The following is a 20432-nucleotide window of genomic DNA, read 5'->3' as shown; positions in this document are numbered from 1 at the left end:
TCCCATTCTCCTGACTATTAAGCTAGTACACACTCAGACCTCTCAGACTTTTCAGAGTTGACAATGGCCGCCAGCTTTATTAGCTAATTTCCAGACATCAACATATTTGAGAAGCAAGAGCAATACAGCAGTTAGAAGAAGGCAGGAACTAGTATGCTAGATCTTATAACAGTTCATGTGTTAAAGTGTGTAACAATCCTGTGGACGATATTCCTTGAGTTGCTGTCAGCATCTCAAGCTTCCCAAAATATTTATTAATGTAGGTTTAAAATGTTCTATTTAAGTGACCTAATAATCCTTTATAAAACTTTACATTTTTTGGATGATTGCAGTGATAAGATTGTGGAGTGTAGCAAATGCCTGTTGGTTTGTTTTGTTTTGTTTTTAAAAGAAGAAACTTGTATGGTATTTTAGAGATCACTGTCAAGCAAAAGGAAAAAATAGCAGTAAATCATCCAGCACCTGCAATAACTAGATAAGAGAGCAACAATTAATCTTTGGTCTTAAAATATTTTGCCTCTCAGAAAAAGCATGAGAACTGTGATAACCAAAACGAAGAAAGTTTATCACATGCCAAAACAAGTTTACCACAAAATATCATCTGAATCCAATTACTTCCCATGTCGTATAACATTGCTCAGGGCATGAACAAGACTCCCTTCCTGGTGTAGCCCGAGTTTTTCTTTTCAGAATGCATAAATGAATATTTTCCAGATTTCTCTACTTTTCTAGTTTTTCCACAACCCCTTCCCCTCAAATCACAACCTCTCACAAACAGGAACGTGGATCCCTATGCAGCAAACAGAAGCTGACTGACTACAGATTTGCTCTTCTTAATTATCTCTCATGGATGTTTAAAAGCAGTCCCCATACTCCCATGGCTCCACAGACCACAGGTGGGAACCTCCCCTGTACATTTTTCCTGAAGACTTTTCAGTCTTCTGGTTGGCCTCATTTGTGATTTCTGGTTTACCAGATTTTCCAAATAGGTCTTATTTTTTTCCTCCTTCCCCCCAACCCTCCCAGAACAAGAGACCAGAAGAGCTTTAGGCATCAGTCCAAGATTTCCAGAGGCCCCACAGCCCAGCCATCGTGCCAACAATCTGTGTGTGTGCAGTAAGGACATCTGATGCACTCAGAACGTGTAGGACTCGCTGTATAGGCAATATGGAACACATATGCACATAATTCCATCCTAAATCCTACATAATACACCCCAGATATTTCCCTCTCTTTTTCCTGCATGGAGTCGAATGGAGTTGTTGAAACTCTGACGAATCCCAGCATTTTTTATAAATTCATTCCCTCTGATACACCTAATGTTTTCCCGTGACATTTGCTTTCAAAGGCATTTTGATATCTGCTTATACCTTTCACACGTTTCTAGCTTCCATAACCATATGTTAGTCTGGAAATAGAATGAGGTGACAGTGCACTGCCCAAGCTTTGAATTACAGTTTCTCTATACCTATATCTTGTTTGGGCTGGTAAATGAAGTTGCCACATGGCCATTTCTGACATTCCTGCTGACTTACAATCTAGACAAGTGAGGAAAGGTAACTAAGCAATAGACATTTCTCAGGTTCTCAGACTTATTTTTTCACAATAAATAATCCCATCCTTTTTCAGTGCAGAACAGTGTTTTAGCCTTGCTTAACGGGTGGTTGAATGATCACTCTAGAGAACTTTTTTGCCAACAAAAAACAAACCATCTAAAATACTATAAGCCATGTGATGCCATTTATCAAATATACTATTTCTTTAATTAAGGCAAGCGGTAAAGAGGTAAGATAACATGCTCTTGTTTGATAGCACTGCTAACTATACAAGCTGCAACTTGGTAAAAAACAAGTCTTAATTATGCTGTTTCCTTGATATTATACTACAAGATGCCCCAGAATGAATCATAGTAGAGACTACCACATGCTTTTTTAAAAACCTATGATGAAAAAGAGTTCTCACTACTTACTTTACTTACTACAGCATTCTTTCTGTTTTGATGTTCCCAAAGTGAACAGTGAACAGATTTTGTTTTTAAATTATGGTGCTGGAAATGCAGACCAACTTCCACAGCCTACAATAAATTCAGTACAGATTTATATTGTGGTAACAGAACAGAAAGTGACCTTTGGCTACTACACCACCATTTTCCCAATTTGTATTCATCTGGTAAATTAGTTGCTTGTAACAATAGTAGCAGATTATATAGTAAACTTTATTAACATGTAGGACTTAGATTATAAATGCTCACAGTTCAGAAAACTAAATATTATTGCCCATGAAACCCTAACATGGGCTTTTTACTATCCTTTTAACAGGCAGAAAGCAAAAGCTGTTTCTGTTTTTCAGCAACAATGTTTTCTTGACTCATGTATCCCTTAAAACATGATGTTATACACGTGATGAACAACTACTTGTTCTGCAATAAAAAGAAGAAAAATAGAATATTTCATTACTATGAAGGAACAAATTAAATAAAGGGGGAAATGTCACCGAAAAACTACCTCTAAAATAATGAAATATGCTTATATATTGCCTTGTGTAAAACATAGCTCTTTCTAAACAGACTGTATTTAGTCCAATTTTTCCCCAAAGTTAAACCCACAAAATGTAACTAAGATTAGGTCCAGAAAACAAAAATCCTGAGTGAGACAAAAGTCAAAGTCTAATTTCATTCTTTGATCATGTATGAGAATTAGTTACATGCAAGCAAGCATTGCTAAAGGCTTTATTACAAGAACAAAACCAAACTATCTACTATAGTAGACACTGTCCAGGATATTATGAATACACTTCTAATAATTAACATTGCATGTGAAGCTAAGATAAGGAAGAGAGTATTAGATACAGAATACAAAAAATATATTTAAAGTAAAATAAAATCAAGACTAAGCCAGTAAAAACCTCAGCAAACATCTGAATTATGTAGCAACTGTTGGACAACGTTCAGTGTGTTGCAGCAGAGAACTGATGGCAATGCATTCCTAGTAAATTCAAACAAAAATATTTCTCACAATAGCAAAACTGGAAGAGAATAGACTAAAGCTGGCATGACATTGCTTTTAGCCTGATTTTACTGATATTTACTAATTATACAAAGTTACATATTTTATATAAGGCATAAGAAAATAGCTGTGGAAAATAAGCAGCTATACCAAATAGCCTGTCACTTCCTTTTTCATAAATGGCTACATCTAATCACCTTTCTTCTAAATTATTATTTCCAACTGAAGAACAGTTAAATGAGAGTATTATATAATTTATGAATTATTACTAAAAGTAATGCATTAGGGCTCCTGAGAATTATGTAATATTAAGAGATGTTAAAATTACATTTCTTGCAGAGATTTAAGAGAGCTTTAAGAGTCGTGTCCTTTGCCAAAAACATTAGCATTCAAGTTAAACTCTCACTAGCATGCTTAGCTCATTAAGATTGCCTTTTTTTAAGTGCACATAATGCTAGAAGCAAAACACAAGTCTGGACTCATAAACTGCATGAACATCACCGCTGTCATTTTGTTACCCACTTCTTCCTTCTGCCTTAAAGCTGCACATAGGTCACCTCCAGGTACCTTTATTCTTTTCTCTTCTCTTCAGCCACATGCTCCTCTAATCCTTCAGTCAGCCTACAAATCTCACCTTGCAACCTTCCTTGGTTTTATTTCCGTATTTTTCACTTTGCTACCTAAACTGTTGTGAGTGCCCTCAGCACTCACACTGCACACCAGGTACTATACGACCCATTCACACCCCTCCTGGGGATTCACTGGTGTGGGTCTGATACAAGAAATAAAAGCCTCAGAAATAATAAACTACTAGCAAAACCAGATCTCTAAAGGAGCAGCATCCTCTGAAGTTTCATAGGGACTCCTTGTCTGTGTTTTAATATAGACTACATATCCCTCAGGGCAAGAGCCAAGTAATTTATGACATAATTAAAAAAACAACGGCATTATACTAATTCATTCTTCAAAGAGATATCCTGAGATAACAGTGTGTATCACTCACCTAAATCTACAAACAATATGCTATCTATCAAAAACAGGTAACTGTCAGTTAAGGTAACTTCCCAGTACCACGCATGCAGGTCACTCTGTAATCTGGTCCACTCACAAAATCAACACAGTCAGGGCAGTTTAAGCATCACATTTACAGGCTTTTAATGTAATCCTGTTGGTATTTTCTTCAAGCACTTCTAGTAACTGTTCTCACCCACTACAGGGTGCAGCAAACAGAGACTTTAGAAGTTAGCACCCCGGTTTGCATGGTGGCTGATGCAAAGCAGGCCCTGAGTCTGCCTCGGACAAAATGGGATTGTGCCACAGCCACGGCGGGAGGTACTACAAGGGTCCATCCCCAGCACCCACTGGAGAAGATACCCTGGGAAATCAGAGGCCTCAAACACAACAGAGCTCCCGAGGGACGGTGCTGCCACCGAGGACTCAGGCTGCAGGGTGACACCAGCCTCAGAGTGGGAGACACACTCTGGCCGGTGCACCGAGTCACCAGCAAAAGGAGCTGCGGGAAGAGGCGAACGGACCCTCCAGCATCACAAAGAATAAACAGGACACGAACCAGGTCACCTCGGCGACCATGCAAAGGTTTCTGGAGGATGTTGGGGTAAATTTCTTCATACAGACACTACATAGGTCACCTTTCAGATCTGCTGCTCAGGAAGAAGGAAGAACTGGTTGGGGATTTGATAATCAGTCACAGCCTTGGCTGTAACAACCATGAAACACTGGAGTAGCGAAGACAAGTAGCAGAAGACAGGCCCTGGCCTTCAGGAAAAACTGGCTGGATCATCAGGGTCTGGGGATGGTGGTTAATGGTTTATACTCTAACCTGGAGGCTGATTACAAGTGAACTACCACAGAGGCGTACGAGACCTATCCAACTTGGTGTCTGTGGTGGGTTGACCCTGGCTGGAGACCAGGTGCCCACCAAAGCCGCTCTATCACTCACCCCCCCTCAGCTGGACAGGGGAGAGAAAATATAACAAAGAGCTTGTGGGTCGAGATAAGGACAGGGAGAGATCACTCAATGAATTACTGTCACAGGCAAAACAGACTCAGCTTGGGGAAAATTAACTCAATTTATTACCAATCAACCAGAGTAGGGTAATGAGAAATAAAACCAAATCTCAAAACACCTTCCCTCCACCCTTGCCTTCCTCCCAGGCACAACTCCACTCCTGGATTCTGTACCTCTACCCACCCCAGCGGCGCAGAGGGATGGGGAATGGGGTTTACGGTCAGTTCATCACACGTTATCTCTGCCGTTTCATCCTCTTCAGGGGCAGGACTCATCACATTCTTCCCCTGCTCCAGCGTGGGTCCCTTCCACGGGCTGCAGTCCTTCAGGCACAGACTGCTCCAGCGTGGGTCCCCCACGGGGTCACAAGTCCTGCCAGAAAACCTGCTCCAGCGTGGGCTCCTCTCTCCATGGGGCCACAGGTCCTGCCAGGAGCCTGCTCCAGCACGGGCTTCCCACGGGGTCACAGCCTCCTTCGAGCACTCACCTGCTCCGGCGTGGGGTCCTCCCCGGGCTGCAGGTGGAGATCTGCTCCACCATGGTCTTCCCCATGGGCTGCAGGGGAATCTCTGCTCCGGTGCCTGGAGCATCTCCTCCCCTCCTTCTGCACTGACCTGGGGGTCTGCAGGGCTGTTTCTCTCACTCCTCTCTCCAGCTGTCCATTTCTGTCTGTCCCAGCAACTTTTCTTCCTTCTTAAATCTGTTATCCCAGAGGCGCTACCACTATTGCTGCTGGGCTCGGCCTTGGCCGGCAGCGGGTCCATCTTAGAGCTGGCTGGCGTTGGCTCTGTCGGACACAGGGGAAGCTTCCAGCAGCTTCTCACTGAAGCCACCTCTGTAACCGTCCCCGCTACCAAAACCTTGCCACACAAACCCAATACAGTGTCTTTACCAATGCCAAGGAGGAGGTGCTGGAACACCGCCCACCAAGTTGTGGATGAGGGAAAATTTGGGAAATGGTTGATATGCTTGAGGGCACAGCTGCCGTTCAGAGGGAACTAGAGAGGCAGCAGTAATGAGCCACAGGAAACTCATGAAATTCAATGAGGACAAATACAAAGTCCAGCACCCATGATGGACTAACCCCCTGCAATGGTTCAGGTGGGGGATCGACTGGCTGGGGAACACCCCTGCAGAAAAGGATGTGGGGTTTCCAGTGGATATCAGGTGAAACCTGAGCCAGCAGTAGACCCTGGTAGTGATAAAGACCAACAGCATCAGTAGGATATATTGGCTGTATCAACAGGAGCACAGTCAGTAGACTGAGAGAAGTGATTACTCCCCTTTACTTAGCACTTGTTGGAGCACATTTGGGTCACTTGGGGGACCTGAATACAAGACAGAGTTTGATAACTTGGAGCAAGTTCAGTGGAGAGCCACCAGGATGGTCAGAGGCTGGAGGACCTGCTCTGGGAGAGGAGGCTGAGGGACACAGGCTTGTTCAGATTGAAGAGGAACTTACGAGCAACCTCCCCCAGTACCTATGGAGAGGTGACCAAGATGATGGAGCCAGGCTCTTTACAGTGGTATATGACAGGAGAATGAGAGATTACAGGCATAAACTGAAACAAAAAGTTCTTACTAGGTATAAGGAAAAAAATTCTTCACTACGAAGATGATTTAGCACTGGAACAGGTCATTCAGAGAGGGTGTGGAATCTTTGTTCTAAGCAGTTTTCAAGACCGACCTGGCTGGACAAATCCCTCAGCAGCCTGGTCTGAATTCAGAGTGGACCCTGCTTTGAACAGGAGGATGGATGAGAGACCTCCTAAGGTCCCTTTCAACCTGATTGAATCTATCTGCAATTAGTATTTTACTTTGGACCAGGTGTTTGCTTTTGAAATGGATCAGATTGCCCATACCTATGACACTTCTCAGCTTGAGCTGCAGAGTTATCTCAGAGTACATAAAACAAATTAATTTGGGATGAAATTAAACCAAAAGGTGTGCATCAGCTGCTAATGAGCAGTAGTCTGTGGGACCAGGCCAGAGAAAGCTCAAAGTATTCATCTTCATCAAAACCATGTATAATGTGGATGCTAGGTACTCAGCACCATTTTGCTTTACATATGCACTTCTATTGTGCCACGCTACTTGCTAATGTAGACATTGTCATCTGAAGACTTACATTTTTCCATTTCAGCAGATGAAAAGGAGCACTAGCATATAAACCCCCTACTTTTTGGCTTTTTGATGCTGACAAATTTTGTCCAAGGATAGAAATGCATGCTACCTGCCTGCAAGACTGAATGTATATATTCTCACTAGAGCTATGCAGAAGTCTTTTTGCCCTTCTTAACAGTTGCTGCACATTCTAGGCAAGATCAACAAACAAAGCAGTGTTTTTCTCAATTCAGGTCCTCCTGCACCGGAGGATTCCAAATGTGAGAGAAGAACAACAAAGAAACATGAAGTCCAAGTCTACATCAAAGTCAGGTGACAGTTCATTCATTTTTTAAACTTTTTGCTGTATATGATATTTTGATAAATAGAGGAGTTATCTGGAAAAGCCAGACTGTGAGACTTAATTAAAAGTATTGGTCCACCCAACTGAACATTCAACAGAGATGCTAGTATAGCATGGTGGTTTGTAACTCTCTGAACAAAGGCCCGCATAGCATCTCCGAAAACTTCTATAACAGGAAAATGCCTGCAACTCCCAAGAAAGCCACCTCTGTACACATAGGAACAATTTAACCCCATTACAGAGAAACACCATTGTCTCTGCAGTTCTCTTCAGTATATAACCTAATCATGCAGACAGGATACCTCCTGTGCACCTCAGTGTTTTTATTCTCTGAACAGCTAGGCACCGAGGCTGATTGTGCTTATGGAACTTAGTAAGGGGGAAGGAAGACAAGAGCCTGGCCACCAGCATTTCCTGAACATGGAGCTTCGTAAATTGTCAGGAGTGAATAATCTGCAGATTGCACACAACACAGGAGACCGCCCTTCTCTTTATCAAGGCACACACTACATAGAAGCATTTGGACATGAAGCACCCTAGAAGAACACCACTTTAACAGCCATAGCTCTTTCCCTTTTGAAGGTTTACAACATTACAAGATTTTGGAGCCCATATCAGAAAACCATATAAACCAATGCAAAGAATATTTTTATTTTAAAAACAAACAACACATTTAAAATGTCTAACATTCACCTTAACTCATATTGAAAAATAAAAGCACAGTTCTCAAAGTTTCAATCTGGATTAATCTTGTATGGATTGGATCATACCCCATCTGCTGCTACTTCAGGAAAAAAACTAGCTGATCAGCTGATCATCATAACTACCGTAAGGCTACCCTCCTTTACAAAACTTAAAGGTAAACCTCTTTCTTACATAGAACTTACCAATGGCCTTTGTGTAATGTCTGGCTCCAAGTAACAGCTCCGGAGCTCTGTACCAGAATGTCACCACAACTGGATCCAAGTCTGCCAATGGCTTCAAAGGTGAGTTGAACAATCTTGCAAAACCCATATCAGCTGGGGGGGGAGAAAAGACCATTTAAAATTTTAATACAAATAAATCAGAATTTAACAGTATTGCCAAAAAGCAATTAAAACAAAAGCTCAAAAACATTAAAACTTACAAATCAAAGTTTCTAAGAAAGCAACAAGTTACTTGCAACAATATTGGGCCAAATTTATCTAAGGCTAAATTCCATTTACTTCATTTATAAGACTATGAAGGACGACGTTTGACTTTTAAGTGTTTTCATGATGGTATTGTAAAACTTTACATAACACAGATGCCTGTTTATTTAAATAGGACTGTAACAGAAACCTGGTTAACTGAAGTCAATAGTAGTAGGTCTCTAATGTACATTTTCTCTTTTATTTTTATATATCTTTACAAAACTGTGAGCCCTTGTGACTGCTACGTATTTACCCAAAGTGCAAAACCAAAACAACTGCAGTGTAGACTGTTTTGCACTATTCTTCAAAGTATGCCTCCTACTTGTTTTGGAGGAATGACTCCAGAATCAGGAAAAAGTTTTTAAATGGGAATTCATTAAATCAGTGAGTGTACACTGTTACAGAGGTGTATTTTAAATGCGAGTGTTCATTTTATATAAGTAGAAAATTCTCTCTAGAAACAACCTTGTAAGGAGCATTAAGAAATGCTAGACAGGAAAGTACAAAATTCAGGTATATATTCAAAACCACACATTTTAATCCAAGTGTGAAACTTATATTTTACACAACTTCACCTAAATCTTTCTGCTTCCAAAGTTATGAAATACCAAGTATAATTTTCTTGCAGTTACCCATACTAATACAAGCTGAACGTTTTCAAATACAACAGAAGTCGATGAATAGAAAAGAGGTTCCAATATATTCCTTCTTTCTTACGGATTGCCACATACTTTATTAAAAAAGTTTATATCCACATGACTAAGGCTTATGATCTGCACAGGTAATTAGATTTTGGATAAAGACCACCACAGTTACATGTGTTTCCCACCTTGATGCCGAATAGCCTTTTGCATAGCAAACCTTCGGACCTCTACCAACATGTGCATTGATGTTATTTATATAAAAATAATTAAAACCAAATACAATTTATAAGTAACAATGTTATGCTAACTAATCATAGTAGAAGTCAGAAGAACCTTGGCCATAGCCATTGTTCTACGTGCTTATTACTTTCTTGTTACTTACAGATGCTTTTCTCTCACCAGTTATCCTTGGCAAGCTTTATAGATGTCTAATAATACGCTTGGAATCTCTATAAGCTTGTAAACTCAGTGAATGAGATTTAAAATTGAACTAGATGTTGTGCATACATACACTCAAAGAATAATGAAGATTTGTTTCTATCTTACACTGAAGATGCAATTTTTTAAGTTTTCCTTAGCTGTACAATGAAATTTTCTCGAAATGTTTACCTATTTTGACTCTTCCTCTTTCGGGACCTTCACCCATTACCAGAATGTTTGCTGGTTTCTGGAAAACAAAAAGCAGAATATTTAATTGGCCAAATTGACCTTTGATGATTATCTTCAAGAATAATAAAAATATGTACATTTATAATGAAAACTTTTCTATAAATATCCTTACAAGTCTAAAATTACCATACCTTTATGTTTTGCTGACATTTAGTGTTTATCTCTAGTTACCAATTTCACAATTAGAAAAATAGTAAAGTACTTTGACATTTCACAGTAAGAAATGCAATCTTTAATTAAATTTGCATTTCCATTTTTACCAGAATGATCACATCCATTAGCGAGATTTTCTTCTACAAGAAAATTTTATACCAGGCTAACATTTATGCTACACATCAGTAATCTGGCAAGAACTACTTTTGGTAGTATAACTTAATGCAAATGATGCCAAATCTTGGTAAGCAAATGCATAGATAAGAGTTGCTTTTGTTATCATCATATATAACTACATTTTTAGAGCTGTGCTTGTTTTCAGTGTATGAATGATAAAAATCACATTGGCAAAAGCATTTTTTCCCACAAAGTAAGTTGATTTCATGCTATACGAATTGACTTAAAACAGGACTATACAGACAGCTACATCCACTAGCTTTTGACAGTGTAGACAGCAGCTTTACAAGCAGAACAAAACCTTTATAGGCATTTTATGCAATCTGCAGTTGTTCGTAACCAGCCACTTGTGAACACCATATAAAATCTGCACATGACATCACGGCAATTGTTCTGCAGTTAGGATCTAGGTTCCCTCAGACATCAATAGTCATTCCTTGGAAGCTTTTCCCCTATTGTGTTAACAGCTGTAAAAAAGTAAACAAGATTGAAAACATTGTGATTTGAATGAAGAGATGCATAACAAAGATTCAAAGCAGAATTTTTCGAACATCCAAATATTAATTATATTTGAAATCCCTAATGCCTGAAGAGGTCTGCTCAAGCAGGATTTGTTCAAGAATCTGAAAGAGATGTCCAGAAAGCCAACATCAGAATCTCACTTAATTTCTCAGTTCCTAACACTTGCCACTATCTACCCAAAATGAAACTCTCAAACTAGGGTTTCTAGTTTGGCTCAAAATTGCAAATCCTTAGCTTTTTTGAAAAAAACAAACCAACCAACCAAACAAAAAAAAGCACTACTTCACCTATTCTTTCTCCTGCCCCGCAGGAAGCTGTTCTCCCTTCCCACCTCACCTCCAGTGCTAGACATTGCTTCTTCCCTGGCTCCAGCCACAGCCTCTCCTTCCAACCCTGCTCCAGAGGCCATTGCCTCTTTTACTCCTCCTTTTTTAATCTCAGGATAATTCTCAACACCTTCCCTGACTTCTCATTCCCCAACATGTTTTTGGATCCCTTCAAGAGAGAATATGCACTCCTTCCTTGGAAAATGCAATAGGCATTTTAATTAATCTTGAGTAAACACTCACTAACAAATCTAGGAAGGATAAAGATGATGCTTGGCTCTTTGCTAATATTAAATGACAATTAAATCAACACTTCAAGGCAACTGGTCAAACTCTGGTTTTACATTTAGATATTACCCTGAACTGAATATTCTGGAGAACAGAACAATCCCATTCTGCATATTCAGAGGCCAGGCAGCAAGGGAAGCATGCAAGTTTGCACTACACTTTACCTCTATTAGAAACCACATAGCTAAAATTGTCCCAACCGAGACAGCAAAATTTCAGTTTCCTTGTTGGAATTCTTCCCTAAAATCCTACCTAGCAACCTTGATCGAGAGTTGAGTATGAATCAAAAACACTTCAACAGACCTTTACATTCAGGATTGGATTTTAGGCATTATAAAATGCGTTTATTTGTCACGTGAACAGAGCTGATAAAAATGTAGTTACTGCACTGATTTCTAGGTTAGTTTTTCTCTATAGAAGAATTATTTTGTAAGGGATAAACTGTATAACACCAGGAGATGTACTAAGATAAAATTTAAAGTCTAAGCAGATACAACAGAATTCTCAAAACAAAACATCTCATAAGATTTCACCTGTAACATTACAAGATTGTTCAAGCAGCAATTTCTTCATAGAAAAAAAGTATTATTTTATCTGCTGACATAAACCACAATATTCACAGAATAGTTCAGGTTGGAAAGGACCTCGAGATCATCAAGTCCAATCTTCCTGCTCAAAGCACGGTCAACTACAGCAGATTGCTCAGGCCTGAGTCCAGTTGGGTTTTAAGCATCTCCAGGGATGGAGACTCCACAGCCTCTCTGCAAAACCTTTTTGCAGTGTTTGACCACGCTCACAGTAAAAAAAAAGGTTTCTTCATACATTTAATTTATGCCCATTGCCTCTTGTCCTGTCACTGGGTAGCACTGAGAAGAGTCTGGCTCGGTTTTCTTTATTCCGGCTTATCAGGCATGTATACACATGAGTAAGATCCCTCCCTGAGCCTTCTCTTCTTGAGGCTGAACAGTCCCAGCTCCCTCAGCCTCAGAAAGACAGCCCGAACCCCTAAGCAACTTAATGGCCCTACACATACAGGGGATACACTAGGTTAGAATCTATGGAAGCAAAGAACTTGTCCATTTATGTGTTTTTAAGCCAAAATGTTTTGAAGAGATGTTGTTCCATTTAGATTGTAAATCTGTACTAATATTTAATCCACTGAGGATCAGAACCCTGCTCGGGCAGCCAGCAGAGAAGAACGCTGATTTATAAACTTACCAGAATACATATCCACTACCTCTTGTAAATCTCTCTATCTGAGAGAGCTGGGGGCAGGGGGGGAGGGAGAAAACAGAGAAGGAATAAAGTGTGAAACAACTGAAAACCTAGTCTTATTTCCAAAAGAGCAAGTGCTTCTCCTGAGGCACCACCACCAATGTGGAGACGACAGGCATTCCACGGAGAGCATCCTGATGCCTGCAGGATCCCCACTGATCTGCAGACTTGGGTCTCAGTAACGGCTTCCATTGTGGCAGCCTCCTGCAAGGTGAGAAGTCTTCATTTAAATCTGTTCCTGAAGTCAGAAGGAGAACACACCTGAACTTGCTTCTTATAATAAAGAACTTTCTGAGTTCCTCTTGCTAATCAGAGCTGTTCTGGTCAGGAAAGCCCTTTCAGCTGTAGGTACGCTGAACCAGCCAGAAAATAACACTAACCTCATAGGACCCGTCCTCCTGAGATGAGACACATGATATCCAGCTCCTGTGCCCACGAATTTTTATTTAATAAAAAGAAACAGCTTCAGAGGAGCTTAAAACATAGGCCACGTGCTTTGTGGTTGTGTTATAGAATAATGGCTTAAACACCGTGAAGTAAAACCCCTCACCTCTCCAGAGCCTTCACGATACACAAGTCGCGGTGAGAGCAACCCAGCCCTCACAGAGCAGGGCTGCTTCCTCGGAGCCTTGGCTAAACAAGAGGCACCAAGGCAGAACTTCAGGTACTCGGGTACAGAGGAAAGACTTTGGGTTATTTCAGAGGGATTAATTTGGCACTGGAGATCCTCAGGAAAGTAGGTAATGAACGTTTCCATCATGAGGTGAGAGGACTGCTAAAGGGAATGCAAACAACTTCTGCTTTTTGGAGAAGGGAGAACGTGTCAGTCTAATCTCTGGATATGTAGGATTTGAAGTATCAAAACATTTTACTCTGAAACAGTCACTTAACAGTTTACTATGGAATTACAGTCTGATATAATACAGTTACTGGACAGCTGCAAAAATCAGATTAAAAAGTGGGAATCAGAGAAATTAAAAAGCCCCATACCTCATGTACATTCAAGCTACATGCAAGTGATAAGCACCAGTGTAGTTCCTGAAGCAAATCTTACTGCTGTCCATGTGATGAAGAAAATGGGGTTTTAGGTGGAAGAAAACATGAAGGCCCAAGCAGCTAAGAGACCAAAACCTGACACACACGTACTTAGAGTAAATCATGTCTCTTTCCAAGAGAACAGAATTTAATTCAAGAACGTCTGAGAAGCCCTGCTTAAAATTATTCACTAACTCCTTAGTAGAGGGTGAGGTAACAGAACAAGGACTACACTTCTGAGCCAGTTACATCCCAATTAATACCATCTCTATTTTCCTCAAACTCTCCCCTTGCTGAGAACACAAAACACCAGCTGGGAAGCAAAGCCATGCTGCTGCATCTCCACCTATCTAGTTGCCATAGAAACAACAGAAACAGTAAGAGTTAGGAGTCTCACATTTAAGATCAGCTATAAAAATGAACAGAGAAATCCCTGCTGAGAAATGCAGTTGAGGTTTGACTGTCTAAAGAATATTTGCAAAGAGAGCAAGCTCAACAGCAACAAACAATTGCAGCAAAACCCTCAAATATCTGCAAAAAGGGATGTAGATGGCAATAATTTAATGGATTCTTTACAAGTAATAAGCATAGATAATGTATTTACTTTTCTACATCAGTGGGAGAGCGGGAATAAAGCAATTAATGGATCTTGGTGGGAGAAAAATGAAAGTGTTGGGCTAACAAGTATGTTTTCATAAATAGAAGTATTGTGAATGGGACTCATATGGACACCCATGTTATCTTAATCAATATGCTTCCTATTTAAATATTTAGAAAGTAGATTAGAATAAAGGTTGAAGGAAAAGAAACCATCTGTGGTTTTGAAAGAGCATAATGGGTCAAAACAGGAACAACAGCCTCACAATAGATGGCAATATGTTAGTTTTAATGGTTATTGTTGTTATCTCCTCAAGTACAGTGGTGACACAATTCTTAAGAGATTTGGTGCAGAATTACATCCCTGTGAGAAAACGTCCATAGGGACATACCACTTTCCATACACCATTCTTTATTGTTTATATCCAAACAAATGTGTTTCCCTTTTGGAATGTATCACTGGACAAAGAATAATCTGAAATTAAGAGGCTTCTATTGTAAAAGATATTGCAAGTCTTTTAGATAAAAGCTCTCCCCACAATTAAAGAAGCTGGCTTCTGATGAGGTCTTTTCAAGTCTCAATTATTTAAAAAAGCAATTGTAAACAGCATAGTGTTGATACATAGATGCGCTTTCAATTCACAAGCCAAAACCAAGAGTAGTGGTGATTTCATCTTAGCTTTTAGCACACTCCTCTACAAATGACAAAGGTCCTAAACGGGATGACAGCGTTCCACTCCACAGGCACTACTTGAAAGACCACTGAGCCTTTAAGTTCAAGATTAAGAGGGAGCTGCAGATTGTTCACAGAAATTTGCAGACAAAGCTTTTGCTCTTCTGATCCACAAGGAAATGTAGGCACTTTCCTGCCTTAAGGCAATGCTATTCAAACCCAGACGTTGTTTTTCAGATCAGTATACTGGCATACTGGTACTAACGCTTTAGATAACAATTTATCTAATTAATGCAGGATTTAAAAAAGAAATGGTTCTCAAAAGATTTTATTATGCACTACAAACCTCCAAATCATTATCAGTTCCATTCACATTACTTCCATTTATTGAAAACTGTAGAGAAAATTTGTTATCATCACTCCCCTCTCCTTTTTTAGAAAACCATTTGGTCAACATTTTTCTGATACTGAAGCACTAAACAAAAGTATACCATATAGAGTAAAATATCTTCACATCTGCTTCTCTTTACAAGCCTTACATACTGTGAACTCATATTAGAGTCACTGCTCTGATTACACAGCATCACTTTCAACTTGTTCTTTTTCCGCTGTTATCCTTAACTTCACAAAAGAACCCTATTATATTTTTTGTCCAGATCTGTAAATTCATACAATTTTCTTGTACTGCTTCTCTACTGTTAAAATGATTGACCTTGCAAAGCAATATCATGAACAAATCTCATCAACATATTTATCATTTAATTCAAACCAATACTGTTTCTACAGATATTCTCAAATTGACTAAAAATAAAGCTGATTACTACAGCACACGATTAAAAAGGCAGTAAAATCACAAGGAATGCAAAATGCTTTGAAATAGTACATCATTCAAATGAAATAACAACTTGTTTGAATCTAGAAAGGAGTTAAAAAAAAAACAACAAGGCAGACACATTAAGTAAATAACAGGAACAACAGCAACACAGGAAGCAAGGAGTACCACAGAAGGCTTTTATAGCTAAATTAAAAAAAAAAACCAAAACAAACATCCCCCCCCCCCCAAACCCCCCAATAAGCAGTCCAAAAGTTTTTGCAATAAAAAAAATGAAAACACAAACAAATGCGGACATGTAAAATTTTACAGCTAAGTGTCACCAGATTGTTGTCTTTAAATAAGAAAATATACTTGATCATCATCAGGGGAACATTAGTGACAAGAACAACATTTTCAAATGTTCATATTCATTAATATAATAATACATACATGGTAACAATTATTTTTATCTCCAGTCTTGCTTCTTATAGAAATAATTTAAAAATGAAACACATACAGAACTGACAAAGACATGGAACTGTGTGCCACTGTTTGAGAGGAAAAGAAATCTTTTGCGTAATTCTAAGAGATGGAAACTGGATATTCCATCGTAAACCATGGTGTCAGACTATGTTAGGGACTTATGTATTTCATAGCTGCTGAACTGATATGGTCAAAATAATCATTAATTCCAGATATCAGAAATCCTAATAGCAACCAGAAGTGTAGAATTTACCTCAAGCTCTGGAACTGATGGTAAGTAGCTAGAAGTAGGAACAAACTGCACAGAAGGTATCTGAAATATTCCTTTGGAATGCCTTAGATAACGATTTTGGTTAAACGCATTCCTTGCCTGTATCCGTTACGTGTTGAGAGGGGAAGCATACTGTTTTCACATGGAAGCTAGCTATCAAAGAAATCTTTTCATGTTGATATATTCTTATAAAACTCCTCTATGCACAAAAAGCAAAAGAAAGCAGAAATACTAAAACTATGCCTACAGTGCAACCATAGGTCTGCACATATTAAAAAAAAAGGTCCCTTAAATAAACTTAAGATTATCTAGCCTACAACAACAGCAAAGATGTGACTGCGCAGGCATCGTTACAGACTGATTTAAACCAGCCCATGACTCTGGATACTCTTTGGAGAATCAGTCAAAATCATACAATGCTTTGGGGCTGGACAGGACCTCTGGAGGTCATCTGGTGCTCAAAACATAGAGGTCACCCTGCTCAAAACAGTGGCAACTTCAAAGATAGAACCGACTTTGAAGCTGCATCAGGTTGCCGAGTGTCATAACCAAGGGACCTGCAATTCTGCAAGGACAGAGGTTCCTCAACCTTTCTGGTGTGCAACCCCCTGCACTGTCTGACCACTCTCATGACGAAAAATTGTTCCCTGTCGCCCAGTCAAAATGTCTCTTGGGGAAATGTGTGTCTGTGCCCCTTCCTCCGCACACCTCTTTAAAATGGCTTCATCTTCTCTACAACCTCCCGTTAGGAATTAAAGTCCACCCCGAGAACGCTGCATGCTGCTGAGTGCGGTGGCAGTAAAGCTGACACATGCAAAGCTATCTCCATCACCCCGTTATACTCCTATTGCACCTTTGGCTGAACAGTTATATAGCTATATGTTTAACACCGGAAATGCATATTTGAGATGACAAAAATCAGCCTACAAGTCCAGACTCTGGAACACGCTCACTACCGATGTATTTTACCCTGGGAAAGAAAGACCTTTTTTTTTACCTCTCCATTTTAACCACATCACATATAATCACACATAGACAAGCTACCAAGTACGTTCTATTGACATTGCTGTGCCTTCAGTTACTCTCATATATAACCATCCTTATGATAATGAAATCAGTGGTCAGGTAAAGTATTAATTTCTCTGTTTTACTTCATTTTTCACAGGTTAGATGTTCTCTTGAGAGGTAATAAAGCATACAGCTCAACTGACATCAATTCTTTAAAGTCACTCCTCTCAGCCCTGCCCAGGCACTCCCCCAAAATGGCCAAAACATCCATGTTCCTTGTAAGAATGCTCTGATTCAAAACCAATTTGAAACAATGGTTTCTTAGACAATTGCTAGAAAAGACACTTCATTTATAAACTCAAGGTGTTTGATCATTGTTGAAACAGGAAAAGACTATTCACCAAACTCTATTCCCTGGTTAATCAACGGATAATATAGTCGCAGTTATGTCACTGGAAAATGGACTGCAAACACAAGGGGAATATGAAATAAAAGTAATCACAAGAGGAGAATATAATTCTGGGCTATGCAAAAGTTCAGAAATGAAACAATCTTCCTTTCACACACCATTTCTGTCAGGTTTCTTATGGCTGACAGAGCATTAAATTACTGCAAGACAAAAATGAAAACTCCAAACAACTTTGGATGCCGGGCATTGCTTCTATTATAACAATCTTCACAATGTATTAGTGTACCAGTGGTTTCACCCCAATCAATGACAATGCAGTTCAAGTGAAAAAGAATAGAATGAAAAAAACCTTACATTAGGAGAATGCCAAAACATTTGACAGAAATTAAATTTTATGTTGCTATGCAACATTATCCAAAGCATTCTGCTGGTGCTAGTGCTGCAATAGCATATTTGAACTTAAAATCTTACATGCAACCTTGAGAAGGACAAAGAAGGGGGAAGATGGAAACAAAGAGAAAAATACGATCATAAATTATCAATGAAAAATAAAATGTCATAAAGCAAATGTTTAAATAATACACTGAATTCACATTGTCCCTGGGATTTTCAACATGTTACAGTACAGACTCCAGCAAAATTCCCATGAAGCTACTCAGCAATAATCTACAGCCTTGTCTTTAGACCTTGTCTGAGCTCTTTGCGAGCACCAAGGAAAGCATGGGACAAGACAGATTGCTCAACCTCTCCTACCCCATTTCTGAGCACTGCAGATGTGCAGGCCCATCGTACATGGGAACAGAAGACAGACTCACCTCAAAGATAATTTAGAAGAATGTTCTGCTTTTTCGTATCTTACAAAGAGGAAATGGAGAAATAAATTTCACTCCATAAAAGCACAGTCAAACTCTTCCTCTGTTGGGGCTTCAGGAAACATCCTGAGTACCCCAAGATACTGCAGTCAAGCCAAGTCTGTGCATCTCTGCCATCAAGTCCTTATTAGATATTCTTCACACACGATCTTCACTCGGAATAGCTACCCAAAGGCAAATAAACTGAGAAGACATTTGCACATGTGAAACATTACAAACACCACCACACTTTCTTCACCTCTTTAAAGGCAAAAGCTAAGAGACAGCAAGTCTGACAGAACACAGAGAAAGCCCTCGACTGTACTAGCCTTGGGACCATAATTTGAGAGGGGGAAATGAGATGATGAGATTCTCACCCGTTCCTGCTGTTGGAACTCTTTGCTTACTTGCATTCTTTCATTTCCGTTACAGCAGCATGAAAATTAGATACCATAAGTGCTATTATTTAGTAATGCTTTCAGTTGCAGCACTGAATTCCACCATTGCCAAATCCTGGTATTTGTTTTATATGATATTCCTACTACTCCTCCTAGTTTAGTAGGGTTACTAAGACAGGAGGATGAAGCTTCTATCCAATCAAAGGACAAACGACTGAAAGTGAGACTGCTGACAGTGCCATAAAACATTTTGTTAATTGCCTTTCACAAAATATCTTTAGCAGTAAAACTCCAATACCTCCATTCCCCTGAGAGTCTGGTAGAGTCAAAGAATTAACAAAGCTTTTCTGACTGCAATAAATAATATAGTACCAAATGAATAGAGATAAATGTAACCCATTTTCATTACAAACCAGCTTCTGCTTGGATACCTTAGATTGACTGAATTCAGCTGAAATACTTTAATGGAAATCTGAAAGGAAGAAAAGATCAAGAAAAAGGTAACATGGTTATCTAGAGAGGTTACTTCCACGTTGAGTGGCTCTTAAGAGTCCCTTTTTGTCTGCACATGGACATGGGAATATAGCTTAAGGGACTCAGAACTATAGAATACATTTATTTTATTATCATTTTAGGGTATAATTTTTTGTAAAATTTAGAAAAAAGCAGTAAATACATTAAGTTTTACAGGATTTTGACACAGGTTTATGTAGTATTTCATATTGCTTAATTAGCTCTTGTCAGCTTATTACATACATTATTTTGCAGTATTAAGCTACATTATTTATCTACTTTTCTTATGTGTTCTTTTCCTATGCTTATAATCTCAAGAGAAAAAAAGATGAGGACCCATGTCTCCTCCCTGCTTCTTTCATGTTGAGTCTAAAGACTAGAAAATGTAATCCTTATATGATCAATTTAAATGTCTGTTATACTAAAGCATCAACTTCTCTTGTGTGTGGAAATAATTTACAACGTAACCCAAATCTTTCTATAATCTTTCTCAGAGTATCTTCCTGAAGCAAGCTCTTGGCTTCCGATATTTGCAGGGATAAGTTACATGTCACTTTCTCACCATGGTTTGTCCAGCAGATCAGTGTTCAGGCTTCAGGAAGAAATTTTATCACCCTAATACAAGCCTGGACAACTACAGCAATACTAATTGG

General features: G+C 39.2%; 1 protein-coding gene across 2 annotated transcripts in view; it reads right to left on the bottom strand.

Moving 5' to 3' along the window:
- CDK19 (cyclin dependent kinase 19) overlaps positions 1-20432 on the bottom strand; it is a 127012-nt gene that overhangs the window by 27677 nt on the left and 78903 nt on the right. For both annotated transcript variants that reach the window (XM_069805078.1, XM_069805079.1), the window contains exons 5-6: positions 9927-9984; positions 8389-8520 (exon numbers count right to left, since the gene is read on the bottom strand). In XM_069805078.1, coding sequence (XP_069661179.1) covers positions 8389-8520; positions 9927-9984 — 190 coding nt within the window. The remainder of the gene's footprint in view (positions 1-8388; positions 8521-9926; positions 9985-20432) is intronic.

Source organism: Haliaeetus albicilla, chromosome 17 (genome assembly GCF_947461875.1).
Source record: "Haliaeetus albicilla chromosome 17, bHalAlb1.1, whole genome shotgun sequence".
Classification (NCBI taxonomy): Eukaryota; Metazoa; Chordata; class Aves; order Accipitriformes; family Accipitridae; genus Haliaeetus; species Haliaeetus albicilla.
This window is presented reverse-complemented; position numbering and strand designations above follow the sequence as displayed.